This window comes from Elgaria multicarinata, chromosome 9 (assembly GCF_023053635.1).
Source record: "Elgaria multicarinata webbii isolate HBS135686 ecotype San Diego chromosome 9, rElgMul1.1.pri, whole genome shotgun sequence".
NCBI classification, from domain to species: Eukaryota; Metazoa; Chordata; class Lepidosauria; order Squamata; family Anguidae; genus Elgaria; species Elgaria multicarinata.
This window is the reverse complement of record NC_086179.1, coordinates 67,189,561-67,207,660: the sequence shown is the minus strand read 5'-3', so window position 1 is coordinate 67,207,660 and position 18,100 is coordinate 67,189,561. Positions and strand designations below refer to the sequence as shown.

At 36.6% G+C, this 18,100-nt stretch overlaps 1 protein-coding gene across 1 annotated transcript in view; it reads left to right on the top strand.

Annotated features, from left to right (window-relative positions):
* The window catches only part of LOC134403678 (ankyrin repeat domain-containing protein 26-like), an 84,242-nt gene that overhangs the window by 20,381 nt on the left and 45,761 nt on the right, over positions 1-18,100 (top strand). The window contains exons 14-25 of the mRNA XM_063134055.1: positions 124-226; positions 670-689; positions 793-877; positions 976-1,020; positions 3,895-4,083; positions 5,344-5,399; positions 7,757-8,779; positions 9,526-9,749; positions 11,567-11,716; positions 13,797-13,830; positions 15,218-15,359; positions 16,417-16,630. Coding sequence (XP_062990125.1) covers positions 124-226; positions 670-689; positions 793-877; positions 976-1,020; positions 3,895-4,083; positions 5,344-5,399; positions 7,757-8,779; positions 9,526-9,749; positions 11,567-11,716; positions 13,797-13,830; positions 15,218-15,359; positions 16,417-16,630 — 2,285 coding nt within the window. The remainder of the gene's footprint in view (positions 1-123; positions 227-669; positions 690-792; positions 878-975; positions 1,021-3,894; positions 4,084-5,343; positions 5,400-7,756; positions 8,780-9,525; positions 9,750-11,566; positions 11,717-13,796; positions 13,831-15,217; positions 15,360-16,416; positions 16,631-18,100) is intronic.

Below are 18,100 nucleotides of genomic sequence, written 5' to 3'. Positions count from 1 at the left end.
GAATACATTTGTATTCTCTGTAGTAAAAGATAATTCCTGTTGCATAGAAGTAAATTCACTTTCTTTCTGTTGAAAAGTTAAACTTGAGCAAGATTTGTATCTGTCTTGGTTTTGCTTCAATAGTGTACTTCAGAAAGCCCCAGAAAGCCAACTATTGGTTCCTTGCCTACATCTCCTGCCAAAATTAGAACACAAATGCACAGTATTACAGAAGAACCATGTGGTGGTAAGCCCATAATAAATGTCTTTCTGCACAATTCTGTTTTCTTTTTTATTTCTGACATACATACCTACATAAAATATTTTACAAATGCTTTAGAAACGGGAGACTATCGTGTATAAAATATGTAGGATAATCATTGCAGAAATATTATCTTTATTCCACTACATTCTTTTATTTTGTCATTTTTTACTTGGAAACTGAACTGTCTTATCAGGGAGGCCAAAATTACTAAAATCTTTCAGTTAGAACAATTGTATGCAAAGTTACTCCCAAGTGTTATTGTGTTCTATGGTGCTTACTCCCAAGTATGTTTGCATAGGAATGAACACACATGCAGATTTCAAAATTATGAAACCAGTTCCAAAATGTTTAATACATTAATAGTAACTGCAAATTGCAGCATTCTTATTATGTAGGCAATTAATTTTCCTCTTTTCATTTCCTAGGGAAATCAGATGATTTACAGGTAAATACTATTCTATATTTACATTGCAGAAAATGTATTGTCTTGTTAATTTAAATATTGTGATGTCTTAACATTCCTCTTTGTTGGATTATCTTTGTTGTAGCCAAGGATTGCTAAAACAAATTGGGAAAATAATGCTACTCCTAATCCTATAAAGGGGACAGAAGCCAGAGAAAAGCAAAAATCAGGTAATGCTTTCTAGGATAAATTATTTGCAGAGCGGTGGGAGAGGAAATCTTTTATAACATTTTCAGCTGACATATATCTATATCTATATTTCTTTCAGATTTAATGGAAGAACTTGGTTTAGATGACGCAGACGATATTGAAGGTTTTAAATTATATTTTTGTCTCATGCATAGAAAGTTAAGCATAACATTACTATATCTGATATTTCTGAAGCAAGTACAAATGACAGCCTATTTTATTCTGAACCTTAAGCATCATTTTTGGTGGAAAGATGGGATATAAATTTAATAAATTAAAAAAAAAATTGCAAAATTAAGAAAAAATCAACTTTCCATCATGAAGCTTAAATATACCATCTCCTCTCAAAAATAGCATGGCCTCTATACATCCTCTGCTCCAGCCTACGGAAGACTCCTCTGCTCCAGCCTACGGAAGACTGGATTTCTCTTAGCCTGGGAGATAACCTGCCTATACGTTTATTTATTTATTTATTACATTTCTATACCGCCCAATAGCCGGAGCTCTCTAGGCGGTTCACAAAAATTAAAACCATTCAAAGTATAAAATAACAGTATAAAACCATAATATAAAATACAATATAAAAGCTCAACCAGATAAAAACAGCAGCAATGCAAAATTACAAATTTAAAACACCATGTTAAAATGTATTTATAGATGGTTAAAATGTTGGGAGAATAAAAAGGTCTTCACCTGGCGTCTAAAAGCATATAATGTAGGTGCCAAGCGAACCTCCTTAGGGAGCTCATTCCACAGCCGGGGTGCCACAGCAGAGAAGGCCCTCCTCCTGGTAGCCACCTGCCTCACTTCCTTTGGCAGGGGCTTTGGCAAACGTTTTAATGATAACCTCCAAATTAGATTACTGCAATGCCCTCTACATGGGGCAGCCTTTGAAGACGGTTCGGAAGCTGCATGTTGTGCAAAATGCGGCGGCCAGATTGATAGCAGGTGCAAGGAGGTCTGAGCATATAACACCGATTCTGGCCCACTTGCTTTGGCTTCCTATACGTTTCCGAGCCCAATTCAGGGTCCTGGTTTTAACCTATAAAGCCCTACATGGCTTGGGACTGCAATACCTGATGGAATGCTTCTCCCGACATGAACCTACCCGTACACTGTGCTCAACATCTAAGGTCCTCCTCCGAGTGCCTACTCCGAGGGAAGCTCGGAGGATGGCAACAAGGGAGAGGGCCTTCTCAGTGGTGGCCCCCCGACTATTTATTTTATTTATTTATTTATTTATTACATTTTTATACCGCCCAATAGCCGAAGCTCTCTGGGCGGTTCACAAAAATTAAAACCATCATAAAACAACCAACAAGTTAAAAATACAAATACAAAAATGTATGACTATGGAATGATCTCCCTGATGAGGCTCGCCTGGCGCCAACGTTGTTATCTTTCAGGCGACAGGTCAAGACTTTCCTCTTCCCCCAGGCATTTAATGGCATTGAACGCTAAGTTTGTTTTTTAATGGCCCCCAGAATTGTTGTTTTAAATGGATGCTGCTGTTTTTATACTGTTTTTATGTCTCTGGTGGTTTTTAAATTTTGTATACTTTTAATGTTTACTGGTTTTAACTTTTGTGAACCGCCCAGAGAGCTTCGACTGTGGGGCAGAATATAAATGTAATAAAATAAATAAATAATATTTGAGCAAACATTATTGTAACAGCAAAACGCTTCCACGCAGTTACTCATTGACTTCCCTTAAGTATCTATTCATATTTTTAATAGTCTAGTGCTAATCCACATTGCCGGGATGAGTATTTCAGCCACAGAAAGCTTCCTTAGGTTACTAGGGATGGATGAATGTGATGTTTAAGGTTGTTGAGGATCTCTAAATTTCTCCTTGAAGCTTGGTTTGCCCCAGTTTGCAAGCATCCCTTTTTTCTTTTTCTTTTTTTAAAATTGGGAAAATGTGCATTTTCGATTGGAGAAAATACTGAATTTTAAAAAGTGCAAATTTTTCCCTGTTGAATTTTTTTTGTATATTTCCCCCCATTGGTTAAACCATGAAAATGCAGCCTGGGGGGTAGGGTTGAAAAATTTCCATGTTCCTATGTGTAGAAGTGTGCATGTGTGGAAGTATGCATGTATACACTTTCCAAAGTGTGCACATCTGAACATGAAAACAAAGTTTGCATCCTGTTTGTATTCAGGGTTGCGAATGGGCAGGGCCGGTGCTACCATAGAGGCCACTCAGGCGGCCGCCTAGAGCGCCAAGCTAAGAGGGGCGCCAGGCACAGCGCAGCACTCACACGTGTTGGTTGTGAGCCAGCCCGGCCCAAGGATTCAGCTGGGCCTGGGTGGGCGAGATGGCGCCCCATGCCTGCCCAGCTGAAGCGAAGCCAGGGACGCTGAGGTGGGGGTGGGGCGGCTCCACGTTCGGACTTCCGGAACGCGCCTGGAAGAGAGAGAGAGAATGTATGGGTGAATGGGAAGCATGGGGTCTTTGAGTGAATGCATGTGTTCATGCGTATGTTTGTTTGGAGTGAGTGATACTGAGTGTGTGTGTGCACACGTGTGAGTTGGGGGGGATGATTTGGAGGTGATATTCCTATTAAATAATGCATTTTAGACCCATAGACGTTCCTTTCCAATTTGTTTGCTATAATTGGCATGCCGTATTTCTTGCACTTTAAAATAAATTTAACAGTTTCAAGTTTTGTGCTTATTTTTTTCCAGGAAACATCTGTTCTTAAAAATCAAAGTTAGCATTTTGTGGGGTGGGTGGAGGTGAAAGTAGCTCACCTTGCCTAGGGCGCAAAATAGCCTGGCACCGGCCCTGAGAATGGGACATATTCTCATAATTTGCCATCAGGAATGAAATTATCATACCTATAGTCTTGTTAGTAGTAACAGGCTATAGGTGTTGATGTTGAGTTATTTTAAAATACTTCAAATCATTATAGTCGGTTTTCCAGAGAATGTAAATGTGTCATTGCATTTACTGTTGATTGGGGGTTTTTTTTAAAAAAAAATCCTGACTTTTTCAGATGCATCTGACTGGGATTCTACTAGCATTTCACTTAAGAGTGTTCCCTGTACTAAATCCTTCAACAGTTTGATGCTGGGAAAACATGCATCTCCATTACAATTAGCAAAAGGTGATGCTGCAATCAAAACTCCTGTTCCTGTGACAGCAGAAGAATTGGCTGATGTTCAGACAGTAATTGCTTCAAAAGGTAGCAGATTTTATTTTTCACAAAATCAAGCTCTGCATTTGACTCCTGCTTAAACCCAATCAGTTTTAGTGAGGCCACTTTGCAAAGTTGTGGATTGCAAGGGTTGCAATTTGGTGTGTGCTGGTTAGTCTTGAAGTGTTTATTAAGTTGAAGGATGAGATTTGCCATAGTTATTTAAAGTCCCAGAGTCCTTTGTTCAAGAGATTTTCAAGATTTGGGTGGGTGCAGAAAACCTTTAAAACATGGAACTTGGAAATGGTCTATACATGTAGCAGAATGTGATAGAAGCAAGGTGGTAGAGTTACTAGAATTAACAGAAAAACTTCAGGTTACAGCTGGGGGTAATATTTTTTAATGTTCTGTAATTAGAAAGTCAGCAAAGCAGACACAGGGCTGGGCTAGAATCTTTATCCCTTATATACTAGATTTATGCGGGGTGGGGGTGGGGAGACTTTTTGAATAGAGAAGTTTTCAAAAACAGCACCCCTGTGTTCCTTGTGAAGTGGTGCAATCCGCTGTACAACCTCATTCTGTGTAGACCACGTCTTGGAGAGATACAGTTTATTCTTCCTGTCTTAATACCACTTTTGAATCCATTTGTGTTTGTCTTAGAACAGTTATTGAGAGAGAAAAGTTAGTACAGTCCCCTAGGAAAAAAGTTTCTAAAACATTTCAAAGTGCCAAAAGTTTTTTTTTTTCTTTTTCTTTTTTTACCATCCTTTAATGGCAATTTCTGGGTGATTTAATTACGTAGCACATCTGTCATGTTCTGACAAATTCAGCAGGCTTTTCACAAAGCCTAGAAAACACTCATTAAACACACAAAGCAGTTAATGGGTATTTTTATGTTCTAGAGCCGAAGAACTATCCATCTATTCTTCTTTACTATATATTTATATCTACATATCTAAAATAGATTCTGGAGGGGTGGAGATAGAAATGAAACAGTAAAAAGATAAAAACATTAAAACAAGAAATTAAAATTGTTCAATTTAAAACAAAATACCAAATATTCCCTTTGTCTTCACATGTAAAGAAATTGCATAGCCATGTACAATATTTTTTCTTCTGTACTTTCTGCAAATTGTCTTTTCATAAATTAATTTTAATTAATAAATAGGTATTAACTTACTTGCTAGATATTCCAGCAGAAGCATTTTGATTTTATACTTTCTGCTATTAATGTGTGTCTATTTGCAAAGTATAGTGCAATATACAAATTATAAGAGTTACAAGTAACTTTATCCAATATTTTTACAGATGAGCAGTGTAATGAACTAAAAAGTATCAAAGAATTTGAAAGTGATGAGAACAAGGTAAGTTAATTGAAAAGTTAATTTCAATATTGATATTGAATATTATTGTGTTATGTGGTTGAATCAAATCTTAGTGTTTTCTTTAGTTATGCAGTGATTTTGTTTTGAAGTTAAAGGTACAAGTTTGATGCCTTTGGCCACACTGCTTCCAGTTTCTATATTTTTACTTTTTATCCTATCCATTTACTCCTAGCTAGGTTTCTCATCATTGCTGATGTTCTCCAACATTTCTACACACTTCTAACTTCAACATTTAGTTACAAATATGAGTTGTATGATAGTTATTAATTGCTTGCTAATTAATATACTTCTAAAAGACAGAAACAATTTTAATTGTATGGGAACTTCTTTGAGGTATTTGTTTTCTGTTCTCTTAACGCATGTATAGAAGCTTTTCTCTCTGAAGGAATAAAAGAAGAATGGAGGAAATTCCAATTATTTTTTAAAATATGGTAAACATATTCATACAGGAACATTAATCATTCATTCATTCACCATTTTCTGTTGTATCTTATCATACAACCTGTAATTCAATAGAACATAAGCTGTTGATCACGGAATGCTCTACAGCATATGAGCAAAGGAAAGGAGTATAAAAAAAAAATGCTATCAGTACAAAAGTGTCATTACACAAACTTGCCTGCTTCTGTAATATGGATGTTACTGAATAATTCAGAATATTGATAGTATATGCTCATATGATTCCTGCACATTAAATCATCCAGGCACAATGCTTCCTGAAACTGATGCCCACAGTCCTTCGAAGAAAGGTTCCTCAGCATACATTTTGTCACAGAAATATTGAAAAATGTGTATTTCTTCTGAAATATTTAATAATCTAATAATTTATCTCATTCTTGATGTAAAAGCAAACTAATATATTTAAAATTATTTGTCTCCCCTCTCTACATTATATAAGAGTACAGTAGTATAAGGCTTATTACTCAAGATCTACCTGGCCGATTTTGCTCATTTTTATTTTAAATTGAAGCTTGAACAATGAAAAGTGCAAAAGTGCAAAAAAAAAATCAAAGCTCGAGCTGTAATAACAGTTAATTGGCAGGGCAGTCCCTCCACCAGTGGCATGAAGAATAGTGCTGTTCTGCTAATCAGTGTGGTGAGAAGGTGGGCCCTGTGCTGTTGCTGCCAGCCAAGTAAGGGAAGGGACAGGGGCAGCCAGTTGGGGTGAATGAGGGGAGGGGACTGGGCCATGCTACATGCAAATTTTATTGGAGGGATTCACTGTGCATCAGCCACATTTGTATCATTCATAAGCCCCTCTGGTGAGGGAACTGAGGGGCAAAAACCCTGGAAGCAGCAGGACTAATAGTGCCCAAGGCGACATGGGCTTTATACTAGTTCAACTAAGATTCCTTTTAGCTAGTTGAAGCTTTTGCTCCCATTGAAATTACAGAAAATGTGAGGACTCATGAACCACTGGGAGCTCTTTTTATGGAGATGGCTGCTGGAAGGAATGTGGCAGCCACAGCAGCTGAAACTATCAAGCAAGGTAGCCCCCAGCTTGCACAGAGTGACCTGTTGGGAGGTGTTTCCAGAAAATTGGCTTCCTCTGGGCCTAACTGAGAGAGAGAGCAACTCAACTCAAACTGGGTTTTCAGCAGTGGTATGGGACCAGTGATAATGATAATTCATGAGTAAAAAGGCGTGGTGAAAGTAGGGAGGAAACTTTCCTCCCTTCTTTTCCACATATCTCCAAAGGTGTTTTGCTAGGTGTAGCTTACATTGGGTCCCAGCGATTACCACTTCCAGTCCATTTGCATGGGAACAAACACACACACACACACGGCTTAGAGGACTAAAAGTGATGTGTGAGCCCTTCCCTTCAGTTGGGAGGACATTATGACCTATTGGATGCTCCTACCCAGCCCAACACATCAGATTTCAGTGATAGAGCACTAATGGGTGATTTGAGATCATGACCTCCCAAAACATTGAAGGGGAGAAGATGGCTCCCCTTTCTCTTTCTCTAACCTACTAGGTCCTTCTGTGTACACAAGAAAGGGAAATCTATGTAGGGCACACAATATTAGTGAGACACTATCCAGTTTTCTTTTTTATTGACACCTTGTAATCTCTTCCAAGTATTGGGATTTGACATATTATAAATATATCTATATTTTGTATCTGAGAAAAGAAGAAATGTATTTCAATACTGCAGTGAAATTAAACCATCAAGTGTGTTAAAATTTAATAGTTGAGGAAACAAATATTGTGAAAAAAATTGTTACTTTAAAAGTATACTCAAAATCAAATATATTTTATGACATTTATAGCTTATTTTTAATACATTGGTTATTCTTTGTTAATTTTTCTCTGTCCATACTTGCTTGCATAAGGATAAAAGTGTAATAGACACCCCCAACTCTATAGAAAAAACACCTGAAAAGCAGATTGACAAGACAGAGATTTCGTATACTCAAGATGAAAGGAAAACTGGAGCACTAATTCACAATGAGGAATCAAACAGTGAATGCAGACATTTTGTTTCAACTCTCTGGGAAGAAAGATATGAAAAAATGTGGGTTGCAAATGAAAAAAGGGAAGTTAAAACAAATTTTAAGAGCATTACAGCAGAGTTAAAACAAATGTTCGGTGAAATTAATGTAAGTAGGAAAATAAGTAATACTTCTACAGAAGGAAGATCACGAGATGGCTTCGGTGATGTATTAGACGGCATAGAAGAATCACCATCACCTCATCTGTCTAAAGCTATGGTTGATATACAAGGAAAGGGTGATACTGCAGAGTTAAAATCTGTCATTGCAGAAAAGGAATTCAACACTGAAAACTCAATTCTTTATCCTCACATTTCTATTTCTCAGAATCTTTTTAAAATGTGTGAAAATGGGAAACAAAACACTGAACAAAACTTGAACACAAATGATGAGGTGTTATCTAATAACGCAGAACATACAAAAGTAAATATAAGTGGAGGAAAGTGTGACAATATATTTGTACAACTGGAAACAAATGTGGGTGAAAATACAACATGTCCTGATTATTCACCAATGCATAGTTGTAAAGACATTGTTTCAGATACAAATTTTACAACTACATATATCAAGCAACCAGTTATGACTGTCAATACAAACACATGTTGTGATATAGTCAAAGGTGCAAGTCAAGAAACTCCACACCATTTTAATAATGGTGTCAGCAGTTGTAAATATTTTGATACTGAGATTGGAAATAAAGTGAAAAATTCTGAACAAAGCTGCCATCAAACCTGCCAGCAGACATCAAAAAAAGAACTGGATGACGAATTAGAACGTGATGTTGCAAGATTTAAGAACGAGGTAGGAATGCTACAGATAGTGTTCCTGGCTTTGGAGAAAGAAAAAGCCCAACTACAAAAAGAGGTAGAGAAGTACCTGCTACTTTTCATTCTTTGGTCTTTCCTTGCACCTCAGCCATCCTGTTCATTTCAGCTCTTCAACATTTTTTGAAAAGCCTTCTTTCTGTATTGGCTTGATGTAATTCTTCGAAAGTGAATCAGGGAGGAAGAAATTATATATTTTTTCCTTCCATTCTGTTTTAGAAGGTGATTTTAAGAACACTGAATTCAAAATTTTAATAGACTATTCTAACATAAAAGGACTCCAAATAGCTTAAGTTTTAATAGGTGCAACTTCATAACAAATGAATGGCACCCATTTATATACTGGTTATAAATTTGGTGCAAAATGTGAAAGTGGCTTCTGAACAGGGTATATTGATTGATCTTTCCATTTGCTCTCATTCTTGCTAAGCACTCTTTACTTTGTTGTGTGTAGCATTTCTCTTTCGTTAGATTTATTTTCTTTGTTACAATATTGTTGGTCATTTTCTTAATACCTCCTCTGTTTAAAATTTTAAATTGTGTTTTGGATTCATTTTTTCTGTCACTAATAGTTATGTTTTTCCATTCCCTCTTTTTATATAATACTGATTCTTATTAACCTACAGCTTTATTTGTGAGTGAATATTCTCTTTTCATGTGTGAAATTGTTTGTTTTGTGTTTTGTGGTGTTAAACAAAAATAAATAACAGAACTAACAACTGCTTATGATTGTTCATATTTTTATTTGTATTCTAACAAACATACTGAATAATATCATTGTTTCAGGTTGAAGAAGAAAAAAGAAAGCAGGAATTGGAAGCTGAAGGAAAAGAAGCTGTGAATATTGAAAATAAGGTGGCTGTGGTTATTGAACAGAAAATGGAGCAAAAGCCTACATTAAATGAAAACCAACATATTAAAATAGAAGGTGAAATTGAAGAAGAAAGCAAAGTAATTAACAGAATTTCCTCACCGGATAGAACGGGATTAATTCCAGTAACTTTTAAGGGGTGAGTATGAATACTAATATTAATCTACATCTGCTCTTATGTGAACCAATTCGTTTAAATTTTTTTTGTACAGTAATACAACATTTATTTAGACTTTGCTTTAATGGTTGTTCATAATTTACCTGAGGAATACTTATTTATATGACTCTAGCACAAATATAGGAAAGAACGTAGAAAGTGCCTTATGCATGCTATCTAGTTCAGTATTGTCAATAATACCAAATGATGGTGTCTAGGGTTTCAGACAGGAGTTTCCACAGATTGAATCTATTCCAGGGACTGAATCTAGGATCTTTTGCATACACTATCATTGAGCTACTGCTCTTCCCCAAATGTGTGAATAGCAAACAATTAGGCATGATAAATACTACCATCTTTTTATAATTTTGTAGTTTATAAATAAATTTGGAATAAGTTAGCTAAAGCATGTTCTGTCAACTTTAGATTTCACATCTGACTGAGAAACATCTCAGTGGTATAACACATGTGGATATCTAAGAATACATGATGATGATGATGATGATGATGATGATGATGATGATGATATATTATCTGCCTCTCCACTTGGATCAAGGCGGGGAACAACAGTGAATATAAAACACATTAAAAACTGATTAAAAACATAGCATACATGATTAAAACATCCTAAAAACATTCTAAAATTCCACTGGCTAGGCCTGCCAGAATAGATTAGTCTACCTAGCAAGCCTTTGTCTATCCTATCTCCCTATATTTTCAGTACAGCCAAAGGTATGTTCAGAAAGTGAAAGAGGATGAGAGGAGAAATTGTGTTTAGAAGCTTTTTAAATAGCCACCTGTATTCTATTCATAATGTTAAAAAAATCATTAACTAAATAACAAGGACAGAATGCAGTAGTTCTCAATACAATGAAATCTAAGAATTAGCTGGGTAACAGAGTAATATGAATATAAACACTCCTGGTGTGAGAGACCCACAGGACAACACTGGGCTAAGTGTTATTTTTGAGCAGCATATTAACTTCACCAGGGAAATACTCCAGTCTCCTTTCACTTGGGCATCAAAACATAGAGACTGCTAGTTAAAACATAAGGTAGTATGAGGTGCAATGTGACCTAGCCATTGCACCATAAAATCTTTAATCTATGTGTTTACCTCCCCTTGAAGTTCTCATTAAAACGGTTTTTAAAGGAAAAGACACAGTATTGAATGAAGATGAGAACCACTTTTCTCCTCACATCATTCCAATCAGAACTCTATGCCATCCCTATTCAAGACTCTTTTCCAGGTTCTTATGTAAGATGCATCTTACTGTATCAGTCCTATTATTGAGATACTTGCTCTTGTACTCTGTGGGATCTAAGTCTATATTTCCAAAATATCTTAAGTCCAGCAAGCCATCATGCATAATCTCCTGTCAAGAATTTTGCCATCCTTGACTTTAGTGAGAGTCCAGATGCCACTTTTGCCTTAGACACCTTCCCATGGATCACACATAAACTTCCGCTGCCAAAAAAGTACATTTAAAAATAAAATAAAATGGTGTCCATAGTGGCTACAGAGCACTAAAAGAGTCAAAACTAGCTTGCAAACAAGCTAGTTTTGATGATATTGTTGCTTGGTAGCTATGATGTTCACCATTTTTGAAAACTGCTTTTACCTACCCCTGGTGTAACTTAATTTGTCCTTGATATGAGGCGTTCTATCTTGTTACAATTTTTTTCTTCTGATGCAGGCATTTCTCTTCCCCCGCTCCAGTTTAGCATTCTTTGATGTATTCTTCCACTAAAAGATTTTTCTGGTGCTTTCTCAAATGGTGTATTTTTCTTTATTTGAGGAAAAGTCCTACTGCCAGTATGAAGGATGTAAAGAAAAGTGAAATTAAAAGACGGATTTCAAAGCAAAGAGTGAGTCAGCAGATTGCTGAAAATCTACATCAACTAGAGGATGATAGCAGTTTGAGTGAAGCCTCTCCAGAAGAAGAGAGGTACTGATAGTCATGTTACTGTTTGTTTTTGAATGATTACTTATGGTTGTAAAGAGTTGCCTCACTTGGAATGAGGCCAGTGATGCATTTAGCTTACTACTTTGACTCCTGATTGGCTAATGGCCTCCAGGAACTTGGGCAGAAGCCTTTCCCATCTTTGTTAACACTACCAATTTACCTGATTTATCTCATTCCACAATACCTGGCTATAAGTAATACCATGCCAAAACGTTGTAAGCAACTGTAATAGCTATTAACAATCTGTTTTACACCATTGTGAACTAGTAGTGTATATTTTAAAGGATTTAATTACCTTTCTAATGTAGTTCATTACTTGTTACGCTGCTCTTTGTATAAAGATATTAGGAATCGTTTTCTGGGAGATCTCCTGAGAGCAAGAGCGGGTTGGGCCACTGCTAATATTATCTGTGATCTGTTAGCAGATTACAGTAAAGTGATTACATTCAAGGTTGCAATGTTTGCTGCAGCAGCTCAAAAAATCCTCCACAATTTTCTAAAGAAATCAGGTGTAGATTGCAGAGGGAACCATCTGCTATAATTTTCTGTTATTATTGCTACTAAGGTCTGTATCATTTTTTTCAACAGTATAAATCTCAGCCTTTTCTCTCAGTTCTGTTCTTCTAATGAATTTTCTCCCTATGGGTTTGTAAGAATTTTGGCTGTCATAGAGGAATCTTGTTTTATTGTTGTGGTTGTAATGGCCTTTGTGCCATAGACAAATAAAACGTATCTAATAGCAGAAAATACGGTGTGCCAGAAAGTGTAAGTTATTGCTAGAGATTTCTGGCTATATGCTACAATCTTATAAATGTACTTTGCCAATTATAAATAGCTACAACATAGCTGAAAAATGGGTTCTCAATTCCTGGCTTTGATTTCAACCTCTGTATGTACTCTGGTATCCATGCTGAGCTTGGAAGCAAGCAGGGTGTGCCATTGCAATTCATGTTGGAAGCAGTTCTATGCACAAATGGAAATATCAATGAAGACTGAAATATCAATGAAGACTGGAGAAGTATGTACGGGAGTTCCACTCATGCCCTGGAAATTTCATACACAAGAAGTTCTAGATCAGGTAGTAGGATTGTTAGGTGACAAAAGATGTGAAAGGAGTACTGAAGGAAAACAGGAATACCACAGAGAAGCTAAGTTAATTATTTTCTTTAATCTTCACTACAGAAGTTGCTGGGGAAAATCTGTTGTGCCAGCAAATGCTATTGGCATTGTGCTAGAGGTTGCTTATGCTAGCCTTACGTAATTTACATTAGTGGGAGAGTCGAACAGGACACTGCCCATCTGAGAGAGAATCAGTCTTGTCTCATCAATCTTCTAGAAGTATTTCTGGATATCAACAAAATGTAGTTATATGTGTCTTGTAGACCAGGATTTCCAAAAAGTTGTTTACCAGACGTCCTACAAGAAGGAGATAAATATCATTGACCCCATTTCAGATCCTTAGGATCTTCCTACCATTGTGAAAATTGCTACTCACTCTTGTCCCAAGCAGTCTTGAGATGAATAGCAGTTTTCACAATAGTACAATCTCCAAGGATGTATCCTGGGGACAATGCTATCTATCTCAAGTGGAGTGAATAGTGAAATTTCTACATTTGTAAATGACATCTATTTAGGGCGGTACAATCCCAAGAAGAGAGTAAAGAGCACCAAATTGGGGAAATGGGTAAAAAAAGGTCTTTAAAGAAAAGCTAATTGGAAAAGTCAACCTTGCCCTCCAGGTGTGTTAGACTATAGCCCCCATCATCCCCAGCTAGCATGACCATCAGCAGCTTTGATGCAGTGTGTGTGATGACTACTCTTTCCAGAACACTGTTTCTCCAATCATCAAAGGAGACACGTTGTAACAATATTGAGAAAACCCCTCGGAGATGCCTTCAATATCCTGCCACATGTCTCTCTTTTACCACATTTCTCAGGCACATGGCAGATCTTGTATCGAAGCCATAAAATTAGCTATTCAGAATTTGTGTACATTTTTAGAGTTAAAATACTTTTACTTGTAGCTCTATAATACTGAAAAGTTTCTTTGTTTATATTGTAGACATCCACCCAAAACTGTGAATGGAAAGAATAAGGTAGGCTACTGTAGGGTAGGCTGCCATATTTTTTTGCCTAAACTTCTAAACATTTATACAGAACTGAAAGTGATGGTATTTTCACCTAACTTTGATGCAATAAGACACAATGACTCAGTTAAGGCATCATGTCAGTGGCTACGTTTCTTAACCATAGTTTTGCATGATGTCCAGATTGATAAATCATGGCTTGCAATCAGAAAGCAAAATGGAATCAGAAACCATGTTTGTGAAATCATTGATTACCTGTTACATCCGCATCGACAACCTCAGCTACTGATGGTACTACAGTCTGCTGTCGAGCTGCTTTTTATGCATGAAAAAGCTGGAGCATAGAAAGGGGTATTTACCATCTGGTGGAAGAGTGCTCAATCCAGAAATGGAATGCAGAACAGTCCACAGTTTTCAGAGCCAAAGGCGGGTAAGCTGCTGAGTCCATCATTTTTTGAGGCCATTGCAGCAAAATTTGCAGGTCAACATGTTTGTAATCTTTGAGCCATTGCAACCCTTTTTGCCGTTACAGTTAGGCATGAAAATCTTTCGATGGATGACTGGATGTATGTGGACAAAAGGGAACATAGGGCCACAAACAGTACAAAAATATAGTGGGTGTTTTTGGAAAAGCAACATCAGTTTTGCCTCTAAATCATGGTTTGTGGGTATGTTTGAAACCAGATCATGGTTTATGTCTTAACTATAGCCTTTTTTTAGACATGGTGAGGAGAGTGAGGCCATGCCTGCTGATCATGAACAGTATACAATGCTATCATAGTGCAATACTAGCGCAATATCAGTAGCACTTGTTAGGCAAACAGAAAAAGTGGTGATTTGCCACCAAATTTCTTTGCCTAGCAAGCATGGATGTTGTTATGTTGGTGCTGGTAGCACAACGTAAGAACATAAGAGCCCTGCTGGATCAGACCAAGGTCCATCTAGTCCAGCACTCTGTTCACACAGTGGCCAACCAGCTGTCGACCAGGGACCCACTAGCAGGACACGGTGCAACAGCACTCTCCAATCCATGTTCCCCAGCAACTGATGTGTCATGCCACTGCTGCCACACCGTTGGATACTACCCCATGCCTCTAAAGTCATGACATCAAAGGCAGGAGCTGTTATTCTTTCCCCACACATTTAGTGAATGCAAGCCATGATTTTGTGTGACATTTGCATTGAGCCAGTCCCACATTATTGAAGTCCTACTTATGGGTTAATTTTATTTATGTATGTATTTATTTCATATTTGTTGAACACCTCACAGGAAAAGGTTTTTTCTAGGCAATCAAAAGATTAAAACTTTTTTAAAAAAAGAAAGAAATGAGAGACTGACTTGTTATGATATACAACAATACCTTACTCTGTTTGATTATGGGCTTGTTATTCATAGATCTACAGAGCAATGGGTGTTGCTAATGATTTTGATGACTTAACTCAGTCTTCAGATACAGCTACAGAGGATATTGAGTTGCCTACTTTAGTCTACAGAGAAGCTATGATATTAATAGAACAACTTAGCTTGGATAGTAAAGGTGAGTGCATTACTTATCGTTATTAATAGTTCTGAATATATTATGAATTAAAATATATGAATGCTTCCTTGAGATTTGCTGATAAGATAATTGATTCATGGTAGTAATAATAAAATCCTATTTCTATAAATGGGAATCCTCTTAATGCTTCTAATTATAGAGCAATAAGTAAACAATAAAATAGCAGTTGGAGACTCTGACCAGGTTCTAAAGAACCGTAAAAGTAGTTCAGATTCTATGGGGATTATAGTTTAGGAGACTAAGTTGCAGCAAGTACTATTTTGCTTTCTGAAGCAAAAAGCAAAACAAAAATGCTTTATTGCTGCTGTCAGAAAGTGTATAGAGGAGAAGAGTAGTTTTTTGAATAGTTAGCATGGAACCATAAAAATGGAGAGGAGATTGTTAGGCACCCTTCATAATAGCAATCTCATTTTATAGTATATTGTACGGTTAATATATGAAGAGTTAATACCTTTTCATGTATTTTATTTGGTTGTCTTTTTTATGATATAATACTTTGGACAAATACGTTATCACCTATAAAGCCCTCTACGGCTCGGGTCCAGGTTATCTGAAAGACCGTATTCTCCCATATGAGCCTGCCCGTGCTCTGAGATGTTCTGGGGAGGCCGTTCTCTCAGTCCCACCAACATCCCAGGCATGCCTTCTCAGTGGCTGTTCCAAGGCTCTGCAACTCCCTTCCCAGGGAGTCTAGGCTGGCTCCCTCTGTGCTACAGTTTTGGAGGCAGGCAAAAACTGTTTTGTTTCAGCAGGCTTTTGGAACTATACTGGATCTGTGTTAATGTATTGGATCCCACCCCCATTTTAACCTGTTACAGTTTTTAAATTTTTTAACATGTTTTTAATTTTACAGTAGGTTTAATTCTATTTTAACTTTTGTAATTTATATTTAAATGTTTTAATTATACATGTTTTAATCTTGTAAACCACCTTGAGTCCCAGTACTGGGGAAAAGGCAGGATATAAATAAATAAATTATTATTAATGATGATGATGATGATGATAATAATAATAATACAGTATTCTTCCAAAGCAGATTCTGTAAGTCTCCTGAAAATTCAAAATATATTTCATGGATATGAACGTTTAATTGAACATGAAAAGGGACGTTATACTCAGCTCCTAGGAAAAGTAAAAAAACTTGAGAATGAGAAAAAAGAGCAACAGAGAATACTTGAAGAAATGAGAGAAATGAAATCTATGTTGGATCATCAAAAAGTAGACCGAGAAAGTGATATCAGTAGTCTCAAGTAAGAACTCTTCAGTAAATCTTTGATTCTTTGTGAAACTGATATGTGAAACTAAATTTCGTTAGGCACTTTGTTAAAAAAAAAAATTCTGAACACTTTGTAGGACTACAAACAAAATTGTTAAGCAGAAATGTTTTGCTTAGAATTGTGTAGTTCCTTCAGATTAATTGTTTAATTTAAAGTGGACAAGGCTGTATAGAATTGGCATAGCTTTGTTTTTGTCTATTTGCCTAGGCCCATGAAGCTTCACAGTTCATTCAAATAAAATGCAAGTTTGAAATTGTGATAGTGAATATTTTGTATGGATTGGAAATTAGACAGATAAAACAGAGCTTAGTTTTACTATATTTTATCTTCTGTTATGTCAGTGTTCATATACCCAAGATTTTTCAAGGCTTTCTATTAAGTAGTTTTTACATAAAACTGGTAAGTTAAAATAAATATATGCCAACTAACTGTGTTGCAGGGATTAAAATTCTGTAAAACAGGACTGGGGAACATGTGACCCTCCACATGATGTTGGACTACAACTCCCATTGTCCCCAACTGTTGGCCATGCTGGCTGCATTTGATGGGAGATTTAGTCCAACGACATCTGGAAGGCCACAGGTTCCCCAGCCCAGCTGTAGTCAAACATGCCAAATCCATCCAAATAAATTAGTTTTAGATCAGCTGCCAACCATAGCTGTAAAGGAAGGCAGTAGTTGAACGATATTGCCCAAAGCACACAACTACAAGATATACATTCAAGGATGGACAAGTGATAATTAGGAGTAATTTTCATGTACAGTTTTGTTAGGCAACCAGCAGTTTGCCATTGATGACTGTGTCATTTCGCATTGCAGGGGATACATCAGTTATAACCATCATATCTGTGAATAAACAAGTTTAATTATCACTGTCCATCCTTGAATGTATATCTTGTAGTTGTGTACTTTGGGCACTCTGTATATATCAGATGGAGAGGTGGGTAAGAAATTATTATTATTATTATTATTGTTATTATTATTATTGGTCTGACTCAGTATAAGGTATCTATCTCCCTGTGTTCTTAATGTAGTAAAATCCCTCAGTGGTTCATAATATTAAAATTCAATAAACAAAAAACCTATGGTTTACAAAACAACATTAAAGGCTCTACAGTTTTCAACGAAACTCCAAAAAGCAGGGAAATTGGGAGTTAAGGCTCACAAGCCTTTAACACCACATCCTCCCTAAGGAGGCAGAAAGTGCCAGTGAAATTCTCATTCTCCCAAAGCAGATATAAACCATGAGGACAGGATGGAGAACAGGATATGCAGAGGTGACTGTGGGGTTGTGGAAAACTGATGACGAACAACTTAGGGCCTGTGTTTCCCTGTAATACATTTAGATACAATATTAAAGCACAACATTAAAAGCCCATCATTAAAGCAATGACTGTAAAAAGTATTAAGGAGCAGCAAAATGGAGTGGCATGGTTAGTTTACT